The sequence below is a fragment of the Myzus persicae genome, unplaced genomic scaffold (assembly GCF_001856785.1).
Source record: "Myzus persicae strain clone G006 unplaced genomic scaffold, MPER_G0061.0, whole genome shotgun sequence".
Lineage (NCBI taxonomy): Eukaryota > Metazoa > Arthropoda > Insecta > Hemiptera > Aphididae > Myzus > Myzus persicae.
Window position 1 is genome coordinate 172,568 of NW_019103413.1, and position 22,863 is coordinate 195,430.

Genomic DNA, 22,863 nt, shown 5'->3' on the forward strand with positions numbered 1-22,863 from the left:
AAAAATTTGTCATGTTTGTCAATTGTTGCGATTTTCAATGAAAATATTATTCAACCTCTAAAAAACTTTTATTGTCTTATTTTCTGAGTGATAATTGGAGACAACTGTAATATTTTAAACTATTTAAGAATGACACGTAAATTATTCCTAATTAGTAAGTATCAAAATGTTTTTTTTTATCACCATTATACTTTACTATGTTTATTAAAATTTAAACATTACATAATTACAATCAATGTCCATTTTTTTTTTGTTTTTTTTTTTAGAAATTTAAATGTATAAAAACATTGTATGTATTATTATTGTAGATAGACCTTCAGTTAATTTTTTAGGGATGTACATATTGCTGTGATAGTGCTCTTAAAAATTTTAGTTTTCTTATATTGGCTGCTTCTCTTTTAATTTCTTCATTATTATTTGCATTTAACTCCAACGCACCAATTGTTTTCAACTATATATGTAAAAAAAAAAAACACTCCATTTTAAATAGACATACATATAAAATAAAAAATTGTACTTTCAAAATGTATATAGAATTTATATTACAACAATATATTATATGTATATTATACATTATATCATGGAAAATTTTTTCAAATTTAACACTCACCTGAAACTATTAAGACTTTTGAAAATATTTTTTACATAATTCTAAGTCAATGCATAACGTTTAAAAAAAAAATATTATATTTGATCGTAATAAATTTATAGTTTTTAAATTTGAGAATGACAACAAATTTTTTATTTAATTTTCTTAAAATGTCCAAAGCAGAATATTTAACCCAGTATATGGTATTAAAATATCAAATTTTTTGAACATGTTATTAACAAGCTATATTTGATAATATTTAAACTTTAGATGAATAGGAGTGGAGTAATACATTATTTTAATATTCTATAAAACATTGGTCCATCAATCCATTTATCTGAACCTTATATACTTATAAATTAATTAAATGCTGGTTTAAAATTCTATTTTTATAAATCAAAATAATTTAAAAATATTTTGCTTTGGAATATGCAATTAAAAATGTATTGATTTGTTAGGCATGTTGTTATACAAAAAAAGTAAGAAACTTGATAATGATCATGATCAAAAATTACAAAAATATTTTCAGTACTGACCTAAAATTATGTAAAAAACATATTGTAATGAATTCTTTGATAAAATAATCACTCTGCAAGCTTACAAAACAAAAAACTTGCAATAAATTATAATGAATATTTTATTTATACTCCTCAACAAATAATAATTCCATTCACATTTTCTGTCCAATTAAAAATAAATATACAGTGGCTCTTCAAATACCAAGGGAACATAAAATAAAATTCAAGATGCAGAAGTATTTGAGTTAAAGTTATTTGCTTTAATTTAATTTCAAAGAAAATATTAAAGTGCATAATACAATAAGGACTTGTTAAATGTTGAGGTTAGGCTCCTAGAAAATACATTGTTAAGTGAGACACTTACTACATGCACATAACTGAAATGTGTTCCTCCCAATACTTAACACACAGTAGGTAAAATAAAATATGTAATAATAATAAATAATACACATGATAACTGTATAGTGCTAGACAAGAAAGTATCATTAAACAACAACTGAATACTAATTATCCATCAAATAAAGAATTAATGTAAGAAATATTACAACCAAATAATAAGTTTACAATCCCCAGAATTACATTATTGCCTATCTGGATGATGTCAGGTTTGAAAGAACTAAAACACCTGGGTGATGTGTAGTGGAACTGCACAAACCTATTTATGAAAGAAAATAACAGTACATAGTCATGGAGTGCAACGACCGGCAAATACAGACCACCGTGAAACCTGTCAAGTCTTATAACGTCCCAGAGACGTAACTCCGCACTCGCCCCTAAGCCCTAAAACCACATTATACGTCTAGATGCCGTTCATCCAGTATGCCATGTATGATTAACATGTCAATAAAATCGACAAAAGCATTACATTAAAAAAACTCTTTTGATTCTGTAAGTGTGTATACAATAGTTGAACTGTTAAAAGGAACAAGAGAATTTAAAATTCTACGATGTAATAGCGAAACAATGTTAAATGAGGACTTACTGTAATTATCTATAAAAAACAGTGGAAGTAGCTTTGCCATTAAAAAGGTTTTTATTGTAACTCTTAATTAAGTATATCATTGTAATGGATGTATTGAATTAGAATTAAATGATAAACCATTGCAAACAAATAACGATTTAGAACGGTGACAGAGTCTTCTAAGGGTATTTTTAAATTTATTTATCTATTAGTATTACGTTATTTTAAACTAATTTTTGCCAAAAACCTTACACATATATTGTACAACAATATAATTGTTATTAACTTAAAAGTAAATACTGACATAGCATAGAACAGTGTGAATAAATTCATGGTATAAAAATCCTTAAATTAATCTAAATACTTTTAAAATGTAATTATGTATTGTGTGATACAGTATTTCAAGTTGCTACAGTTAATAATTTCCAAACTACAACTGTTGTATTTGTTTAATTATTTATATATTAACTAATTATACTTCATAACATGGTAAAATACATGTGCTTTATTGGATTACACTTTTAAGAACAATAATTAATATTGTGTATTGAAAATTATTAGTTTTTGTACAAATATCCAATTTCATATAAATTTGATTTTCATTTACTTATAAAAAATTAATGTGGCTTTACACTGAACATATCACTCTTCTCTGAATCTAAAATTACAAATTACTAAACTATGTGTACAGTACAATATGTACTGACTGTTGATAGATTGTTGTTGTTTATGGGACACCAAAAGATTGAATTTGTAATACCACTGATAATCTCTGATTATGTAGAAAACAATAAGGATAATACAGGTGATTTTATTCAAATTGTAGAATTTTATCTACTTTTGTGTACTTAAAGAAGCTAAACTAAATTATTACTATGAAACTACATGAAAGTCAAAAGGGAATCGCCTGTTAAAGTATTCAAGTTATAAAACCTTAATAGTTTGAGTGAGTGGACAGATAACTTATAAATTTTGCATATCACTATTTTACAAACTATTGACTAAATTATCTATGAAAATATATTTGCTTACAAGTTTTTGCCTGTGTTCCTGATGGTTTAATTTAGTATGCCAATATATAAGGAATTCCAACAAACTTATATCCCATATATAATCATAATATTCATCCAAAGCATCAGATGAATTTGTCTCAGAAGCGCATTTAAATGCAGTTGCATAATCTATTTCTTCTTGGAACAGACATAATATTGCTGCCTATAAATTTAAAAATACAATTTTGTATTATTAGAAATAAGTTAAATACTTAAAAGATTATTACCTGCGTAAAATTTTGCATTTGCATGCAACATTTCATCATTCTTTTATAAACATAATCTTCTATCATTGGTTTCAAAACCGGTCGGGCAAAGTAGTCGCTGACTATTACAATAGCTTCCAGATACCATTTCATTGCAGAACTGTAGTGGCCCATTACTACAAATTAATAGTTAATATATTATGTATTATTAATATTAAACTATTAAATCATTACAAGGTTTAAAACTTCAGTCATAATAATGTCAATAAAATTTATTTTTTTATTAATTGGATATCTATTATTATTAATTTTAATCCTAACATCTAGAAAAGTCTTCATGTACTTATCTTAAGACTTTAGCGAGTTACAGTATAATAGCATTATATACATTACTAAAACCAAAATGCAAGGAGTAATATAATATTACCTACGATATTAATAATATAATATTATGTACAAAGTAAGGAGGAGTACAAAAGTAGAGATTCTTTCATATATTTATACTAACAGTGATTTGGTATAACATATAAAATATATCCATGTCAAAATATTGACATAATTTCATAGACATAAAATAACTAGATGGCCGATTATGTCTTATTTTAACTAGAGCATTGGAGTTTACAGCCATATGCATACAGGACAATGTTTACAAAATATTACAACTGACATAATAGATATTGTATTCATAAAATATAATATGAAAGTTTAGTTAGAACAAATTCATAGTATAACTGTTTAATTTTTTTAATCAGATCTGTTATCAATTTAATATTTTGTAAAGACTAACATATATTCCCGTTAAATTGTAATTATAACGAGTTACTTTAAAAAACCACAAGTGTTAAAATTTCATGATGTTTCCAAAAATTGAACCAAATAGTTTTTATTTCGATTAGTTGGATATATATTATTCATTTTAATTCTAACATCTATATTATAATTACTATAATTAGTTAATCAGAAAAGAATAATTGTTTTTTTTTTTTGCTAAAATAAATATTATTATTATTATTATTATTATTTATTATTCCAAGTCGATAGCAACCTGCCTAGAAGCATCTGTGGTTGTCGAGTTTGATTGTTATTTATTTTTAGCCAGCGACTATTTCTTACTAAAAAGGTATAGGTACACAATTTACAAAATATTTCATATAATTTATTTTAATTAATAATAACTTTATACTTATTTTTAATTGACTAAAGTGGTACTAAAATCTTGAGCAGAGTGTCGGGAATAACAGTAAATAATTTCAGCAAAATCGGTTCAGTAGTTTTCTCGGTTAGCGCGGTTGTAGAAAACCCCATACAATTTTATGTAATAGTGTAGATAGAAATTAGTATTTTTTTTTTTGTTTATTGATTGCTGTAGGTTAATTGGACAGATCAGGTATAAGTATGCACCAAATCAAACTTTCACAGATTGCGACCCATAAGGTGGGTGAGTTGTACTTATAGCCACTTATCGGCGTGTAAAAATAAAAAAAAAAAAAGCATATTGATATAGAGTATGCATCAAGCGGGGCTTATTATCACAAGAAAGTATCATATAGAGTTGGCATTTTTAACGGGCAACAAAGTGCACGGGATCAGCTAATAATATAATATAATCGTTACAATTGTATGTAATAAAAATTGCAGAAATTCTTTCATAAATGTACACTAACAATGATTTGGTGTAACACATAAATATCCATATGAAATTATTGAAATGATTTAATAGACATATAAAACGACTAGATGGCCTCAATGAAAGAACATAAAATAGCCCATAAGCAACCTAAAATGTTAATAACTCTTGGAACCATCCACCCCCCTCCACAATCAAACAGTTATTATTGCTTATTAATAAAGAAAAGTACAATTAGCATTACTATAACTTATATACCCTATTATTTAGTAATTACTTTTCACTTTCATACTGAGCACCCACTCACCCACCCTTAAATATTAAAAAAAAAATGAGAAAAGACCATGTTTGTTTTGTACTGGATGGCTTTATGCCTGTATGTCTTATTTACAGAACAATGTTTGCAAAATAATTTAACTGATAAGATAGATAATATATTCATAAAATATATGAGAGTATAGTCAGAATTCATTTGAAGTATAAAAGTATCATTTTTTAAATCAGATGTTATCAATTTAATATTTTTTAGATATTAGCGTGTAGTCCTAGTCCTATTAAACTTTAATTATAACGAGTGAATACCTAGTTGTTTTAAAAGTCTAGGTAAGACTTATTATTTATTGGATGACTACTAGACTACCATAGTCAAACTAAATTAAAAAATAACTTTTTCATAATGTTTTACTGAAAAAAAAGAAAATGGAAAGTCTAAACCGAAAAACAAAAACTAACAAACATTGCCCAAGAAGAATAATTAACAAAATAAAAATATTATATTATAAATACCATATTGTAGATCGCCTTTTAGTTTCAATAAAATTATATGATTTGGATGGTACTTGAGTGATTCGGTTAATACAATTCCTAATACTTCTGTTATATTTCTTAAAGGAATACTCATACTGCTAAAAACAATCAATCATTTAAATTCAATTCAATTCACTAAAAAATTAATATCTTAAAATTATAAAATCAATAAATAACTTGTGCGACAACATATAATAGATATTAATAAATTAAACAAACTTGGGAACGACAGGCCAAATATTGAGGAAAGGCATTATAAGTTCCATAGCAGATTCATCTCTAAGAACATTTTGAATTTTTGCTAATAGTGAAAGAACTATTTGAATGGCATTTTGGTCTCTTAAACTCAAAAACACACGCATTATGTCGTTTTGACTTAGAACTCGGTTTTGAGTACATTGAGGATCACCATCTAAAGGTCTTTTATTAGTAGCAGAATAACCATAATCAAACACTGGTAGAACTACAAACATTTAACATAATTACTAACACAACTTTATTAAAACAAATTTTTCAACACTTACTTAAATCCCATACTTCTTTAGCACTCTTTTTAGTGCCTTTAAATTTATTAACATCAAGACAAGTATACGCAATAGCTAATGGTAATTTAAAGCAATTATAATGCCTTTTTGTCAAATATTCCCATTCACCAACATTTAATAGAGTTAATACACATTGTTCAGCTATTTCTTGACGTGGTATTAGATTATCACTTTGTACAAATTCTAGGCATTGCTTACAACGTTCGACAAGATCTCCAATGGCTATAGAAGTAAAAATATTTAAGATTTTAAGTAACTGAACATAAATAAACTGTTATATATTTATTTTTTTAAGGTAACCAAAATATTAATACTAACCAAAATTCTTGAATTCATATTGGAATTGAAGCATTTCAGTATATAATCCTTCCCATGAAATCAATTGTCTAATTTTGGAGTACATAATGTTATTGTTAATTTTTGTTTCTGTTTCAGCTTCTCGTAGTAGCAGTTTTGCCCTTTCAAAGTCCTAAATGAAAAATATTTTATTGCCTGTTATTATTATTTTTGTCTTTATTTATACATGCAAGCACAGGTGTATACACAATACATACATTAAACATGTATTTAATGTAATAATTTGACTTACATATAACTTTATCATTTCTTTCGACTTAGCAATTAGTATAATGACCAAAAATTTAAATAATCCATTTGGTAATCCAATCAAAAGACTTTGCAAAGGTAATGGAACTTGCCACTGAGAAAAAAAACAATAGTTTGATGCCATTGAAGATAAATTAAATTCTACAATATATTCAGATTCAATGATGATGAACTAATATACCACGTTTATTTACAGTTATTAATGAGCGATAACTTAAATCGGGAGTTAAGGGCTTATTACATACATATTAATTCCTTTAAAATTTTATTGGTGAAATCTAATTAACTCCCATGCACATTAACAATTGCCTAGAAACATGGTTAATGATAAAAATCATTGTAAGATACTAAAACTAATAACTCACTTCATAATTAATATCTAAAATACTAAACATTGGATCCACATCCATTTTGTGCAATTGTTGTAATAAGTTACGTAAGTTGTTCGAATCATATTCAATACTTATTTTGTTTTTTAATAAAACTTTTTGGACATTAACATTATCTAAAAATAAAATATAAAACAAATGAAATAATAAAAAACAAAATAGTAAAAATAATATATAAATACATGTACACACGTATTTGGGTGATTTTTAGTCGATCCAAACGTTTGGACATATCAATGTTAACAGTTGGTATATCTTCAGGTAAAGTTAATAATGTATGTATGTCCTCATCGCCAAATAATTCATCTATTTCTTCACGTCCATCTTTTAAAATATCTTTAACTAAATTCTTAGGACATTTTAGTAAAACATTACATACAAACATCTTAATGTTTTTTCTAAATTTTTTATCTTTAATGAGGGTACAAAGTTTTATATCCTAGAATTTAAAAATAAAATCAGGTTCATAACGATTCACTATGAATATACTAAAATAGTAAAATAAATATTATAATTAATAATTTACATAATACACATAATGTACTGTGTTCACAGAAACAAAGAACTCTTGGATAACTCAGTATTCTGACCAGTGATCAAAGTAAAGTTAAACATTTTTGAATCAAAGAAGTGTATTAACTGTACTTCAAAAAAAATTAAGTTTAACCCATTTCTAATTTATTTTATTTTATGAGCAATTATGTGCAACATTTTATTATTTCCTAAATACTTGATCATTATTTATTAACACTTGACAATCATTAACTTGGTAATTCTTCTATTATATCGAATTAAAGACTAATAACAGTATAATCTCGTACTCATATCTCAAGGTATTAGAAAAAATTGTTTTAAATAAAAATAATAAAATACAACCATCAGTTAACAAAATATTATTATGGAAGAACATGGCTTTTATCCTAGACAATCTACTACCACCTTTTTTTTTTTTTTTTTTTCCTTCTGAAACCGGGAACGGGTGGGAACTGTTTAGCACAATACTGCCACCCAATCTACTACCACCTGCAACCTCGTGTTCTACAATTTTTTTTTCAATGCTTTCAACCATAGATCTCGGGTAGATGTACTGTATACTGATTTTAAAAAGGCTTTCAACCTAGTAAATCATGTTGTACTAATTAAAGTACTTAAAAAATTGATATTATTCTTAATTTAACTAACACTGTAAATTATTATGTTATGCAGACGATATGACCCTTAATCTTGATAAGCGCCATATAATGACCATATTCTGATGTAGCAGATCTCAAACTTCGATTATATATACTTATTATTACGATTATTACAATATTACACATGTTAATACGGTCATTGATATAGGTTTCAAATTTAATTGTTTGCTTGATCTCATATTGAGATGATTTCTTCCCCTGCTTTGGAAAAATTGGGGCCTAATTTCCAATTCAAACCACCTCAGTTAGATCACAGGATACAAAATAGAACCCGTTACCCATTTCTTATCTATTGCATCAAAATGAAATACTATTAAGGCAGTTGCAAAATAAGCAACACCATAAAAATTTCTATAAATTCAAAACTAAACTTGACCACCAAATTGCGATTGCAAAATTATTTTTTATAAATTAATTATAAATTACCTTTAAAAATATATCGGGACCTCTCAGGTTAAATTTAATTTTAGTAACATAATCTTCAGGAGGTAACAAGACAATTTCTCCAGAAGTTACAGATGCTCTTCGAATAGCATTCATAGTATGTATATGAAGCAACATGTCTCTTGATGCATTGAATTTTCCCAAGGATAACATGGAAGCCAAGTCAAGTTCCAACGAGTCTCTTAAAAACATTGGAATTTCCATAATCTGGTTATCAGTTTCTAAAATTTTTAGAATTCCCTGTTCAGAAATAATAACAAATAACCATACTCAATCATATAAGAAACATAAATAAGTAATGAAAATAGTATACTATATTTACATTATGGTTGGTTTGGGTAGAATACAAAAATTGCATTAATAAACTAGAATTTTCCGTTATTTCAGATGAACAGGCTGCACAGAATCCATTTAATTCTTCTAGTTTTATTTTATGAAAAGAACTTGGTGTTAAGTTCACATTTAATTCTTTACACTTTTTAAAATAAATACCAGCTTCTTCATATTGTGCTTTAAAGAATTTGTACTTTGCGTAATCATACATAATCTAAATATTTGTTAAATATAAAAATAATGTACGATTGTATTTTTTAATATATAATATGAATAAATATAATAAATATAAATACCTGAGAAAGAAATTCAGCTGATGACACAGTTAGGCCTTTAAACCAATTGCAAGATAAAGGTTTTAACTCATTAGGAGGATCAAATGTATTTATTGTTGGTATTGTATATGATGATCTTTTCAAATCTATAAGTCGTAACAACATTTTTTCACTAAGTTCACTTTGCATCTCTAATTTTAACAGAACATCTTCATTTCCATCTCTAATTAACAGTAGTATAGAAGTAATATGTTAAGTGTATTAGTTTATATTGTTTTTATGTATAGGTATGTAAACAAAGTGATTACAGAAAAATCTCAGTAACATTTCAAGAATTTTTGAATACTTTTTATAAAATTATAAATAACTCACTGTACAGGACCTAGAGTAAACGATGATTTTTTAGATAGTGTATAATTTATAATAACAGTTAATGTCCATCGATGAAATAGTGCAATAGCAAATACTTGTTCGTCATTTAGCTGTGATAAATCTTCAATTGAGATGTGAGACTCAAAATCAATTAAATTGAGACCATTTGATACTAAATCTAAAAGGTCTTGGACAAATATTATCTGAAGACTAATTGGAACCCTAAATAATTCAAATAAATTTTGTTAATATTAAAAAATAATAGGTATACACCTACTAATATATTAATTTTAAATTTAAATAAGTATCACCAACCAAAATAAAATTACCTGGTTTGTAAGATGTTTAGGTCCCATTCCCAAAAACTGACAATTTTCATAGCCAATATTTTTAAACATTCATATTTTTTACGTTTTCGATATTCAATTTTTTTATCAATCCTTGAGTTGTCCATTAAATCGTCAATATCAATGAGTGGCAAGTCTTTTGGTCTCTCCATGGATGAATAAAGAAATTTTATTAGTAGTTCAGTGGCACTAGGATCTGTACCAATGAAATATTATAAGTAACCATGTAAAAAAGACTCACAACTTTGCCTACTTAAGTTAAAAATTATTGATGAAAAAAATACCTACTTAACCTAAGCTAATAATTAATATCTATATTTAACTTATATTCAGGAAAAAATTTTCACATATCTACTGTTTAAAACAAATATCTGATTTTTCATGAAAAGGATATTAAATAAAATATTTATTTTTTGTCATAAAAATTTTTAAAAAAACAATGAATATTTTGATTTTTTTTTAAATGTGTGATAAAAGCGTGATCAGGCAAAGAGTGATTTAAAAACAGGGGAGATAGATCTGTAAAGTGAGACAATCTTCTTGCATGTAGGACATTTGGTCATATTATGAATGTCCACTTAATTTAAAGAATAATTTATAGCAGTTATTAATATACAGCATTTTCGAATGGGATATAATTTGATTGAATCAGAGAATAGATTTCACTCAGGTTAAACCTTAGTATTTTTTAATTTGGGGTTTCCATACATAACACATAAGACTTTTATTAAAACACATTGAAGTTCAATATGTGATCTTATGTTTTACCATAGCACATCAATCAAAGTCAATAACTATGCTAGTACCAACCAACAAAAACTTGATTGACTTACATAGTGTACTTACTTAAAATAGCTTTATGTAAATTCATGGATCAATAATTATTAAAAATAGTAATTTACATACACTAGAAAGAAAAATAAATACTAAATATGTTCATACCTGCATGAGATTTGTTCAAATGTTCTTCAAGGAGAGATGGTTCAATGAGAAATTCAAACCAAAGTTTTGTGTTAGGTGCAATAGGTATCATACCTGGGCGCAAAAGATCTACGTCCATATTTAAAACCAGTCGAGAAAATTGTCTCACAATAATTATATATATCCGAATGATAATGTATTAAGACATTTTCATGTAAAAAAAATTATGAACTAAGTTAGAAAATTATCAACATTGAACATTTTAAAATTTTGAATTTTGTTAACAATTTAACACCACATTAAGCCAATAAGGTTTATGACTAAGCCACACTACCATAAACGATAGTCGATAGACTTAAGGATTATTATTTATGGACCAATTCAACAACATTAACAACTCGTTATCTAATTATTCTGGTTATCATCAAAACCATAATAGACCATAAACCATAAACCATAAACAAAAGATCGTTTTCGGTTAATAACCGACGAATAACATAGACCTATTGAAGTATAAAGTTAAAGTTAGTTTATTCCTCATTCAGAAACTGACCAAGTGTTAAACAATACAAATAGAAGAGAAGTGTTGCTCTTTAATGTAGGAGTGCGTTGAGGTTATGAATTAAAAAATAGCAGACTTGGCCACAATGTAGATTTCACTACTTTGATAGGCCGACTTTTTTGGGAAGGAGTTTGGAACTTGGTCTTTTTTCACTGTTATGTTTTTGTTGGGGATATCATTTATTTTTGCGGGCTTCAGTGTCGTGGACGACGCGTTGTTATTATTTATTTATTTTTTTATACGTCTTAGATTTTCTCTTGTAAGACCGTTTGGGTAAATGTTGAGGAGCTGAGAAATTGGACTCTTGAGCGATGTCAATACCAGGCAAAGATACCCAAGTATTTTGTATTTGAATAAAATAAATGTACGAAAACATAATTATGTTTTATAAATATATATATATTTATATATATATATATAATTCAACTACAAACAATTTCTTATCACCATATTGTAACGCCGTTTGAAAGTAAACGTTTATGCGTGCTAAGCGCGCCACTTCATACGTTTAGAAATACACACTCAGGAGAGGCATTCATTTTGAAAAAAATTCAATTTTTAGATTTTTCCCTTTAGTTACTCTGTAAAATCTACCTTTGTGCCAATTTTTTCGTTTCTACCTATACGGGAAGTGTCTTATAATTTTGATGATCAGTGAGTGAATGAGTCAGTCAGTCAGTAACAATATTGCAAATTTTGAAATCCTGCCATTTTGAAATGGCACAATATTAAGGGCTCATTTTCGTACAGCGTTCTAAGCTACTAGAGGTTAATCTGTGTTTTAAATTTCAAAAGTTTATCTTAAGAAGAAACAGAGATATATGGGTTAGAAAAAAAGGGCGAATTGGTTCGTGTAAAGATACACTGGCATTGCTGTAACTTGGCCTGGCGCACTGCCGTGCGCTCAGATAAGTCGATGATAGGTATATTGATATATTATAAAAAAAAATTTTTTTTAATACTCAATTAATATTTCCACAATCTGTTACATAAATTTTGAACAATAAGTGAAATTGATGAATTAGATAACTATGGCGTGAAGGACGGATTAAAGATACCTTCCAGTGAAGGCACTTTTACAGTTAAAGATGTACAAAAAAAAAAAAATGTTAAACAATGTTAGTAAATATTATAAGGAAAGATAAGTAGAAAAAACAAAGGTAGATATAGAAAGAAGAACAAAAAGATTGGTCTAGAATTAAAACTGAAAAATGGAATACTTTTAAACAATGATGTACGAGTATTAAAAAATGTATAATAATGTTAAAAATTATGGTTTCTGCGATTCCCAATTCTGCTTTATTCTTTAAGATGGTGTCAAACGGAACAGATCACTTTAGTTTAGTTTTGATCGCCATATAAATTCCGGCGTGTTTGAGTCTAAACAATTTCTGTCAGTACCTCTACGTTTTTTGTTGCCCCATTTGGCCGAACCCCACATTCTCCCGACATTTTGTGTAGGCTTCCGAGTTAGGGTCCACGAAATTACACCTACGGTTAACTTGATTATGTTGAAATCCATGTTGTATTAAATTAGCATAAGCTTTCCAGCTGTCAGAAAAAATTGTAGAACCATGTCTAATGTATCTGTAATTTAAAGGTATCAATGTAACTTCTGATCTATTTGGCACACCAACTATGAAATATTCCTTAGTTTCAAGGCATATACCACCTAACGCCCAACCCATAGTTGAGGTAATATACGCCTTCTATTCTCCTTCGAATTATTAACATAATATCAATAAATAAACTCATTATTTTATATTTATACGATGTATTTATTGTTACATGGATGGCGGGACTGTAATCAAGTAATCTACTAATAACATACTATTTTCTTTATCTTAAACACTATGTGTGTGTGGTTAGATGTTTCTTATTTCGATCCTTCTGACCTTTTTTTACAAAATTTTCATAATTTTTAGACTAAGTTAATAGTGTTGTCCAGTCTTATTGAGGGAGATATTTTCTTTCCTGATTTCACACAGTTAATATTATATTTTTATAGTTTGTCACTATAATTTATATTACCATAGCGCTAATGGGCATTAATGACTTAGCTTTATTATACATCGAAATTCAAAAGTGATCTAACCTCCACACTACTGGTAATTAAAGAATTAAATTTTCATAATCACAATTCACAATACACAAAGAATATTTACAACCACCTTCTGTACTATGATCATAATATTTTTATTAATAGTTACAAAACGTCCAAATCAGATCAAATAGGTATAATAAATTGTTTTCAATTAATAGTAACATAGTCAATCATTTATTAATATCTCATAATTACATGTAAAAAAATAAGACAGTTTAAAAAGATCCTTAAATGTCACACCATTTTAATTGTTTTAACGATAAATGTTGTTGTAAAAATTGAATGCCAGTAATAAATATTGAGGGAAATAACTCATTACATTTAAATTTTTAACAGTATTTAAAATAAGCTAATAACATATTTTGTAAGTACCCACTTTACATTACTTATACCTACAATGTGACAAGTCAACATATTAACATGATTAAAATACAATTTCAAATTCTATAAGTATTTACCCTTTTTCCATAAATACATCACTATGTCATACTAGACTAACCTATACATAAGTTAATTGATATCATAGGAATACTGATCATGAATATCCATATTTTTGACTTAAGATTTAACTGCTCATGCGTGGTCACACAAATTGTGAAAATGTAATATTGAAGTTAATGTTTTAATATAATCCTTGTTGAATTGTAACCATGGTTTATCCCAGGAGAAACATTTAATAAAAGGAACCCAACAGACAACAAAACATTAATTTGTTCAGATGAGATTATCTGGGATTAGGAAATTTCAGTACGAGACCAATGCAGTAAAATAAATATAAATAATTGGTGAGCATTTACGTTGTTGGAACAAGTTAATGACACAAACACTTGTGTAACTGAATCTCATGTATTTTATAGCGTTAAGGAGTCTTTAAAATCTAGACAATTTTCAAAATTGATGTAGTTAAGCTATACAACCGATGTTAATGTACTGTGTATACCTTATAATTTCTTATATCTTGAAAAATTTAGAAAAAATCAGTCTAAAAATACTATTGTCCAGAGTGTCATCAACCTACTCATTATCAAATATAAACATGTTACAAAAAAAAACTTACTCTGCCATATAAAAAAAATATATATATTAGCCATAAGTAATAACTGAATAACCATTATTTATGTATTCTACTAGTACAAACTTCATGTAATAAAAAAAAATATATACGATAATATAAAAATAATTTTATTAGTGTATAAAGTTAAAGAAATGTATAAAATACACTTAATATTTCATATTCAACTGATCACATAACAATGAATGAAGGCTTAATCTCAAAAATGCGAAGACTTACTTATTATGAGTGAAGTATTTTTAATTTTTATTTATTTGTAAAACGAGTAGTGAGTACAGATGAGGTTTTAACGCTATTACAATTTACTGCTGTTTACATTCAGCTGGGTTGACTTGTTTATTTAACAGTTTATCTTGGCGTGGATTGTACTCAGGATCGTTAATAGTTCCTTCATCCTCATCTTCATCATCATCGTCATCGTCATTTTCAGACTCTTCTTCTTCATCATCTTCATCATATTCATTTTCTTCCAATAATGCTTCACCTAGAATACCAATTTGACATCAGAAACGTATTTGAATTTAAGGAAAAAATTTAACAAAATCATACCTGTGTAGTACAGCACAGCTCTAGGAATTATCCTTTCACGGATATAATGGCCAATTTCAAAATCTGTTGTCAACAAATTATCTATTTCTTCATCGACTTCAGTTTCTGGATCATCTGGTACTGAAATTCCATAATGCAATAAAAAATTTAAAACTATATACTAAATTACAATAAATCATAAGTTGGGTTAGGTAAAATGACATTGTTAAAATATTGATTTTTTTTTAAATAAATCAAACATCAGTAGATATGTTCAATATCATATTAGACACCTATTTATTGAAGAATTTATTTTTGTTTTATAGGCTCAATTAAAGCCACTATTACACAGTTTGCCAAAGTGGTAGTTGTTGAAGCCAGTTATTATCAGCATTATGGAAGGATAAATCACTAATTTAAAAAAATAATTTATCATAGTCAACCTTAAATGCTATTTTTAAAGAAAAGTATTTATGGTTCATGAAATTAAATTTAAAGGATAAATACAGTGTATTTAATAGTAATTAAATATATTCATACATTTAACATTTAAATACTAATTGTATACTTTTATGTTTAAAATTAACTCACCAGTAGGAGGACTGAAGAAGTGGAAGAATGATACATTTTGTACAGTCTTGTTAACAAATCGAACAGCACCCTTAACCTTATGCTTTTGTTTCTTTTTAACTACTTTCACAGTTACATTCTGTCCTTTATTCCATTGAATAGTGCAGCCCTATATTTTATTTTTAATAAAATCAAAGTTCTTTCTAATAATTTAAAAAAATATATACACATACTTTACACTTGAAAATTTCCGGTCCCTCAAAACTTAATGGATTGCTCTTTTCGGGTACACATTTCATTTCGTATTCCTTGGTTAATACAGTATTGGTAAACCATTCATTAGGAGAAAAATGGAATTCCAAAGCAAACCCCTATGATGATAATAAATAAATATTAATACATCAAATGTTTTAATGATAAGTGCTTAAAATAATATACCATGGGTTCTTCTAACAGATAAACTTTGATGTCTGTCAAATGACTAAGAATAGGTTCATCATGGGGTTGAATCATATCACTGATGAGACTTGTGTTCTTTAAAATAGTTAGCCAAAAGTCTGGAATGCCTTTGAGTTTGTCACTAGTACTGTCTACTACAGCATCATTACTGTGCCCAATATTATTTACAATTATTCATAAAAATAATTATAATATATGAATGTAAAAGATATGCTTACGCTTTAGATTCCTCAAGTTTGATTTTTCCTTCCATATCTGTGGAGAGATCCTTGACATCATCTTCTTCATCTGAAGGAAAATCACATTCCTCTTCAGTAGGCTCATAATTTCCTTGAACTATATCACTGCGCTAAAATTAATAACATGTATATAAATATATTGAACTAAATTATTATTATACTTTTTTTTTTTTTAATATTATTACTGTTATTCTACCTTATTATAATATGCCAAATACTCTTTGTGGTATTTACATTCCAGAATATGAAGCTCAGTGTAGAATTTTGTATCAACATCAGTTTGTGCTACAAGCAACTTTTTCAAAGCCTTAACACGTTTCTTGACTATGGGTGGAAGGATCTAAACGAAAAATAAAATAATCAAATAAAACCTAATATAAATTAAGCATTTACTTATAAACATTTCAAAAATTGTATTATTATAAAACAAATAGGTACAAATGTAAGGATAGTTATACAATACATTAACCTCTGATTTTGATTCAGAAACCAGTTGTTTTAATTTTAATATTTTTTTTTTGGAGGAAGACCAATTCATCTTTTAAGTATCAAAACTTTTACAGACAATTCTAGTCAACTGTATCTTTTTAATTAAAAAAAAATCAATTGATAAATTTAAATTCTACAAAAATATAAAATAAGGGTTACAAATGCCACGAAACACAAATACCTGCATTAAGTAGATGACTCAATGTACATTACAGCTTTTTACTAAGAACTAATATTTTATTTTAATTTAAACAAATATCTTACCGGCATTATATCATCACCTTCTCCTTTAAAACCAGATTTATGTTTATGTGGAGTGTCCTGTTCCATTTCGGAACCGGAGGATGAAGAATCAGCATTGTCGTTTTCTCTAGACATTCTGTTAAGAATGATGTTTAATTTAAAATATCAGTCAATTAAATGGAGTATTATACTAATGATTAATTTAAACCAAGGTCATACACATTAATAATGATGGGTCACATGACATGAATCATAACTCAAAGTCTACTCTGCATATAATATTAAACTCTGCCTAAGCGATTTATGGAACCATCATAATAATATTACCTATCCATAACACGAATTATTAAGACTCAGAAAAACATAAATTCAGGTACATCATTTTTTAACCTTCCTCGATTGTCGACTCTCAACAGTTTTCACGCAATAGCGCTATCAGCGTGGTGTGCTTGATGAGAATATAGAATTAAAATAATAATTTAAGACGTAATAAACGACAGCAGACGATTGAAATGAATATGAGGCACCTACGTCATGACATATATATAGATAACCTTAATATCGTCGATGGAAACGTTTTAACGGACAATTTGGAACCACACGAGGAACTTTCGTAATTACGTGAGTGAAACGTAAGTTTCTACAATGGGACAATTTGAAAACCTCGTTTGATCGAGGGCGGCGAGCCGGCAGACGAACGTCCGCCCTACTGCCTAACCTCTCGTCACCTTATCACTGCGTCACGCTGACTCGATACTGAGAATCGTTGACTTTACACCCGGCATAAGTTGCATTAAAATAAGGGAAAATAGAAGTTGGCGGCGACTCATGCTTAATGTGGCGGGTCAACGACTACGCCAGGATTATAAAATTTGACGGACCGCGGAAGGTGAAACGGGAATCGTTGAAAGCACATGGTCGTCGTCGACGTGTGGAGCGCGCGCTCGTCACCGATAATAATAGTAATAACGGGACAAATTGCGTTCTTCTTACCTGACAGATGTGGAAATGACTCGTTAGAGGATTGTTGGTTGTGAAGTGAATCGCCGCGGGTGAGCGCTGGTAAATTGGATTACCGGGCACGGACGGCGGTTGCACGAATATCGTGTACACCAAAAGTACGCGACTTTGAGAGATCGAAAATACTGAGGAGTGCGGCGAACAAGAGGCGCGGGATCGAAGTGAGCGACAGAAACGTAACCTTAACGACTGTTCGCCCGTTTCCCACGGTATCCATCGATAACAATGGACGCGTATTGGCCAATGGCGTGGCGACTGCCGTTACATCGCCAAAGACGTTGTGCAACCACGTGCCGCATTCGCAACGTCCGTGGCCCAACCAAACGATTTTGCCGCGTGGTTTATATTTTTAAAAATTAATGGGTAGTTACTCAAACACGTTAATATAATATTAAATTCACTTTAGGTATTCATTTTTTTGAATTTTTTTTTGCATCATGCGTATTTTGACTAGTTAAGAATTATGGGTCTAAAACATAATTTGCAAAAACCATTATTTTGGAAGTTATAGCCTTCCAAAGTTTGCGATTTTATGTTCATACTTATGCGAAGAACACTATACATTAATGCAGCATTGCAGCATGGTGGAATTTCGAGCTTGACGATCTTTGGGCTCAGGTGAAAGGACATGGGAGCCACTATACTTGCGTTACTTTAGGCGCATCCGAGTAGGGTCCCGAGTGGTGAGTACTAGGGGCTAATCGCAGGTACTATACTAGTTGGCCGGGTCCCAGATTTTTATAGGTACTGCACTAGTTGGGTCCTGAATTATTTCAACTACAACACTATAATTCTTGAATATTTAATTAATAATAATAAGTATAATAAGTATATGCAAAACTGTATAATTTATATAATAGTGTTTGATAGTTAGTTATGTATACATGTATGTATATATTTTTTTTTAATATTAAAAATGCTAAAAACCAAGTATAAAAATACATATTATTTTATTTAAATATAATAGGTATAATAAGTATATGAAGAATTGTATAATTTGTATAATAGTATTTGATAGTTATATATATATATATTATATGTATATAGGTAATATGACTATTGGGATATTCGTAATAAAAAAAGACGCAATTGGTTTTCTCTCATGGATTTTTGGAGCATTCGTGTAATAATATCAGTGTTATCGGTAATATCTGATAATTTTTGACACATCTTATGATCTATCTGGAGCGGCGATAAATACCGGTTGAACCTCGACGAGTTATCTATCGACTACTACATATTGATAGTAAGTGTTCTGTATTCTAACGACTAGCACTGTAGAAGACTCTAACGTTATGTTCAGTGAAAAGAGTAAAAAATATATATTATAGAAGGATATCAATTTTAATTTCACAAACTTCTGAAAAATGATATATGAACGATGGAGATGATATGTATGTATTCATAGATCATGTAAGTCATTTTTTAAATATAACAAAAATCAATTTATTGATCTAAATTTGATACATAATCATAATTCATAATTGTGATTCTGAAAAAAATATCAAATAGGCAGATATTAAATAACAATTTAAAGAGAAAAGTTCAAGATGATATATGTGTGAAACCTTCTAAATTATTACCCTGGGGTTAACCTAACCTAACCTCCGTAGGCCCTCGAGTTTGAGGACTGGAGCCGGTAGGCGAAGGGCAACATTTTAATATAGTTGTTTATCTTTTTATTTTTTTAATATTCAAACTTTTTTTTGTTGAGAAAATAAGATAACTTTTTGAATTGTGCAAATTGTGATTTCACCGTTAAAATACATAGAAAAAAATCAAAATTCTTTATAGGTGGGACAGTACCTGTAGTGGTAGTTCAGTGTTGTGAGCAGGCATATAAACGTAAAATCGCAAACTTTGGAAGGTTATAGGCTTTTAGCTTACAACTTGAAACTTCCAAAATAATAGTTTCCGCAAAGATAGTATTTTTTGCACCATTGTTTTTAACTCGTTGAAATAAGAAGACAAAAAATTTTTTTTTAAATACTGGGTACCCAAAGTGAATTTCCTAGTATTACCTAATTTAAATAAATATATTATAATCGACCCCAAAATTATTGGAATTTACATAATATTATATTCTATTTGTAAGAATGTTGTATTTCACTATGATGAAACCATTAAATATAAACGTTAACAAAATATACACATACGTCACTCATCATTGGTAATGAGTTAGGTGGGGCTTCAGCCCTAACATATTTAATATAAATAACAAATGTAGGGGGCTCTGCCCCCCCCCCCCGTACTCGTTCCTCAAATAACATTCATTATTAAATCATAAAATGTCATTATTATACACTGTGTGTAGCATATATAAAACAAATAATAAAAAAGTGGTATTGAGGTAAACATTAAAATATTAACATAGGTATTATTTTAGATGCAATATAATTCTTAAAATGTAAGTGAAAGTTTAAGGAATTTTATTCATAACTATTTCAGCATAAGCCTCCGCTCAGTATTGGCAAATTTATTTAAAATGTCTTCTTGGCTTAGAACGTTTGACAAATCTCTTTCAATTGTAATGATATAGATAATTTTGAAAATCGATTTGGTAGCATGGTTGTCCTTATGTAGGTTAGGTTTGTTTATTCGACGCATTTCTGAAAACGTTCATTCACAAGATGCAGAACTTGTTGGAATTGAAAGTGCTAATTGTAGAATTTTGTGTAAATTTTGAGACAATAGATTTTTCCACGATACCCTTTAGCTGCTTTAATTGTTCCTGAATTGTTAATCTTTTCCAATTAAGTATCATAACAATTTTTCAGGCGATGAACAAAATTAATTATTTAAACTAAACGCGGATTTCTATGAAAAAATAATAAAGACGTTTATCGAGTTGATACTAATATTTATAATCAATGATAATATCAAATCTGATTCTATTTTTGACAAAGAGTCCATTTATGCTGCCGGCATCAGGCACAGCGATTTTCGTTGGGTCGTCGTTATTCGTTAACCGTTGTCGTCATTTATTAATAATGAATAATTGTATGAGTTTTAGGACTATATTTGTGTTTAGTTTGTTGACAACTTAGTGAACTTCTAACTTCTAAGTACTACTTATGTAGTAAAAACTAAAAACTAAACGACATGATATGTATTACGTCTTACACAGGGTCATTACATAATACATAACATTGTTTGGTAACCAAAAAAAATAATTTTCCTAGATATTAATATGATGTTTAAAATTAAAGTTAAAAAATGTAGGTACCGTAAGATAGTCCTTAGGACTAGGAATTATAACAGGGGGTCAAAAATTAATATTGTTTTAATCAAGTCCCCCCTTAGTTACGCCTATTATCATTGCACCAATATATTAAAGTATAACCCTGCACTTTGCGATTATACATAGGTAATTGGTAAAACCAATATACATACCAATATATTCATTCGGTATTTTTCCATTCTAAATAATATTTCTGTATTCTTTATTATATATTGGAACAAATAAATACTGTTAAGAATTGTTAATTAGAGGTATTTAAATGAAAGCAGAATTTGAGAAGGAAGATAACTTTTTTTTTGTTTCTTCAACACTATAAATAGATGTTGAATATTTAATGTTTATAAATTGTTTGCATACAATTCAAGCATGATATTTATTTCATTGGTGTAAAATCTATGATCCATGACAATCATGACCGGGTAGGAAAAATGTTGACAACTGAGTTTTCCGTACTTCACCGGCCCATTTACAAACTAGTAGCCCATGACCCAAATTTTTTTAGTCTCCATTTCTCGAACTTTAACTCTTAACATATTTTGGGTCAGCGGCACCTCATGACTTGAACTGCCCAAAATTGTTGCAGCACAGGGTTTTACTTAGGCCCTGATGACCAAAAATCCCGGCTTCAGTACTCAAGTATACCTAAGTACCTAATTTAGTAACTACCTAGTACCTAGGTTAATAATTATAGCATAAAATACATAAATTATTGTAAATTATAATGGATTTAAGTTACCAATTTCATTTAAAAAGTTGTCTATTAGGTACTAATAATAAGTAGATTATCCACAGTAGATAGCTGCACAATAACTCAAATCCTAACCTTGATTAAGAACCTGCCTATGTAATAAGCACACTTTTTATAATATTTACATTAAAAATAGGTACCTACTTGAAAGTTAACATTATGAGTCAATTTATTGTGAATTGGATTGATAACGTCAATATACAATATAATATTATAATGATATTATAATTTATTAGGAAGTTAGCTGTTGATGACCAAATATTAGTATTGCGTAAAATTGTATCTTTATTCTATGATTTCTAGTCATTAGCAAAATGCTAATAGTACTATACCAAAATGAATATGATTTATGATTCAATGATTCAAATAAAAGAATAACCTAGGTTATCCTAGGTAGACA

The 22,863-nt window shown here is 28.2% G+C and overlaps 2 protein-coding genes across 3 annotated transcripts; both read right to left on the bottom strand.

The window, feature by feature from the left end:
- Positions 1 to 33: 33 nt before the first annotated feature.
- On the bottom strand, positions 34 to 11,577 carry LOC111034473 (integrator complex subunit 8). 2 transcript variants are annotated; one of them, XM_022315741.1, is made up of 16 exons: positions 11,210 to 11,577; positions 10,250 to 10,463; positions 9,921 to 10,142; positions 9,570 to 9,771; positions 9,263 to 9,487; positions 8,923 to 9,180; positions 7,496 to 7,742; positions 7,280 to 7,419; positions 6,898 to 7,008; positions 6,627 to 6,777; positions 6,288 to 6,530; positions 5,983 to 6,226; positions 5,743 to 5,858; positions 3,348 to 3,502; positions 3,101 to 3,283; positions 34 to 451 (listed from the first exon to the last, which is right to left on the bottom strand). In XM_022315741.1, exons 1-16 carry the CDS (start codon positions 11,325 to 11,327, stop codon positions 329 to 331), a joined length of 2,952 nt encoding a protein of 983 aa, XP_022171433.1. In that variant the 5' UTR covers positions 11,328 to 11,577; the 3' UTR covers positions 34 to 328. The 2 variants fall into 2 exon arrangements, with proteins under 2 accessions (XP_022171433.1, XP_022171432.1); XM_022315740.1 differs by having other exon boundaries at positions 5,743 to 5,861; positions 11,210 to 11,327.
- A 2,999-nt stretch (positions 11,578 to 14,576) lies between these two features.
- Positions 14,577 to 18,657, bottom strand: LOC111034461 (nucleosome assembly protein 1-like 1). The gene is made up of 9 exons (XM_022315724.1): positions 18,448 to 18,657; positions 17,476 to 17,590; positions 16,919 to 17,062; positions 16,702 to 16,832; positions 16,463 to 16,631; positions 16,258 to 16,395; positions 16,046 to 16,193; positions 15,476 to 15,595; positions 14,577 to 15,410 (listed from the first exon to the last, which is right to left on the bottom strand). The coding sequence occupies exons 2-9, from the start codon at positions 17,587 to 17,589 to the stop codon at positions 15,229 to 15,231; spliced, it is 1,146 nt and encodes a 381-aa protein (XP_022171416.1). The 5' UTR covers position 17,590; positions 18,448 to 18,657; the 3' UTR covers positions 14,577 to 15,228.
- Positions 18,658 to 22,863: the final 4,206 nt, after the last annotated feature.

What these genes read in the sequence shown, in the direction of transcription:
- LOC111034473 (XM_022315740.1), bottom strand. Translation starts at nt 11,327, where the DNA reads ATGGACGTAGATCTTTTGCGCCCAGGTATGATACCTATTGCACCTAAC. An exon ending in AAGAAATGATAAAGTTATAT is followed by an intron (nt 6,778 to 6,897) that starts GTAAGTCAAATT and finishes TTTTTCATTTAG; the next exon opens with GACTTTGAAAGGGCAAAACT. An exon ending in AAATGCAAAATTTTACGCAG is followed by an intron (nt 3,284 to 3,347) that starts GTAATAATCTTT and finishes TTAAATTTATAG; the next exon opens with GCAGCAATATTATGTCTGTT.
- LOC111034461 (XM_022315724.1), bottom strand. Translation starts at nt 17,589, where the DNA reads ATGTCTAGAGAAAACGACAATGCTGATTCTTCATCCTCCGGTTCCGAA. An exon ending in AAGGTGATGATATAATGCCG is followed by an intron (nt 17,063 to 17,475) that starts GTAAGATATTTG and finishes TTTTTCGTTTAG; the next exon opens with ATCCTTCCACCCATAGTCAA. An exon ending in AGCTGTGCTGTACTACACAG is followed by an intron (nt 15,411 to 15,475) that starts GTATGATTTTGT and finishes TTGGTATTCTAG; the next exon opens with GTGAAGCATTATTGGAAGAA.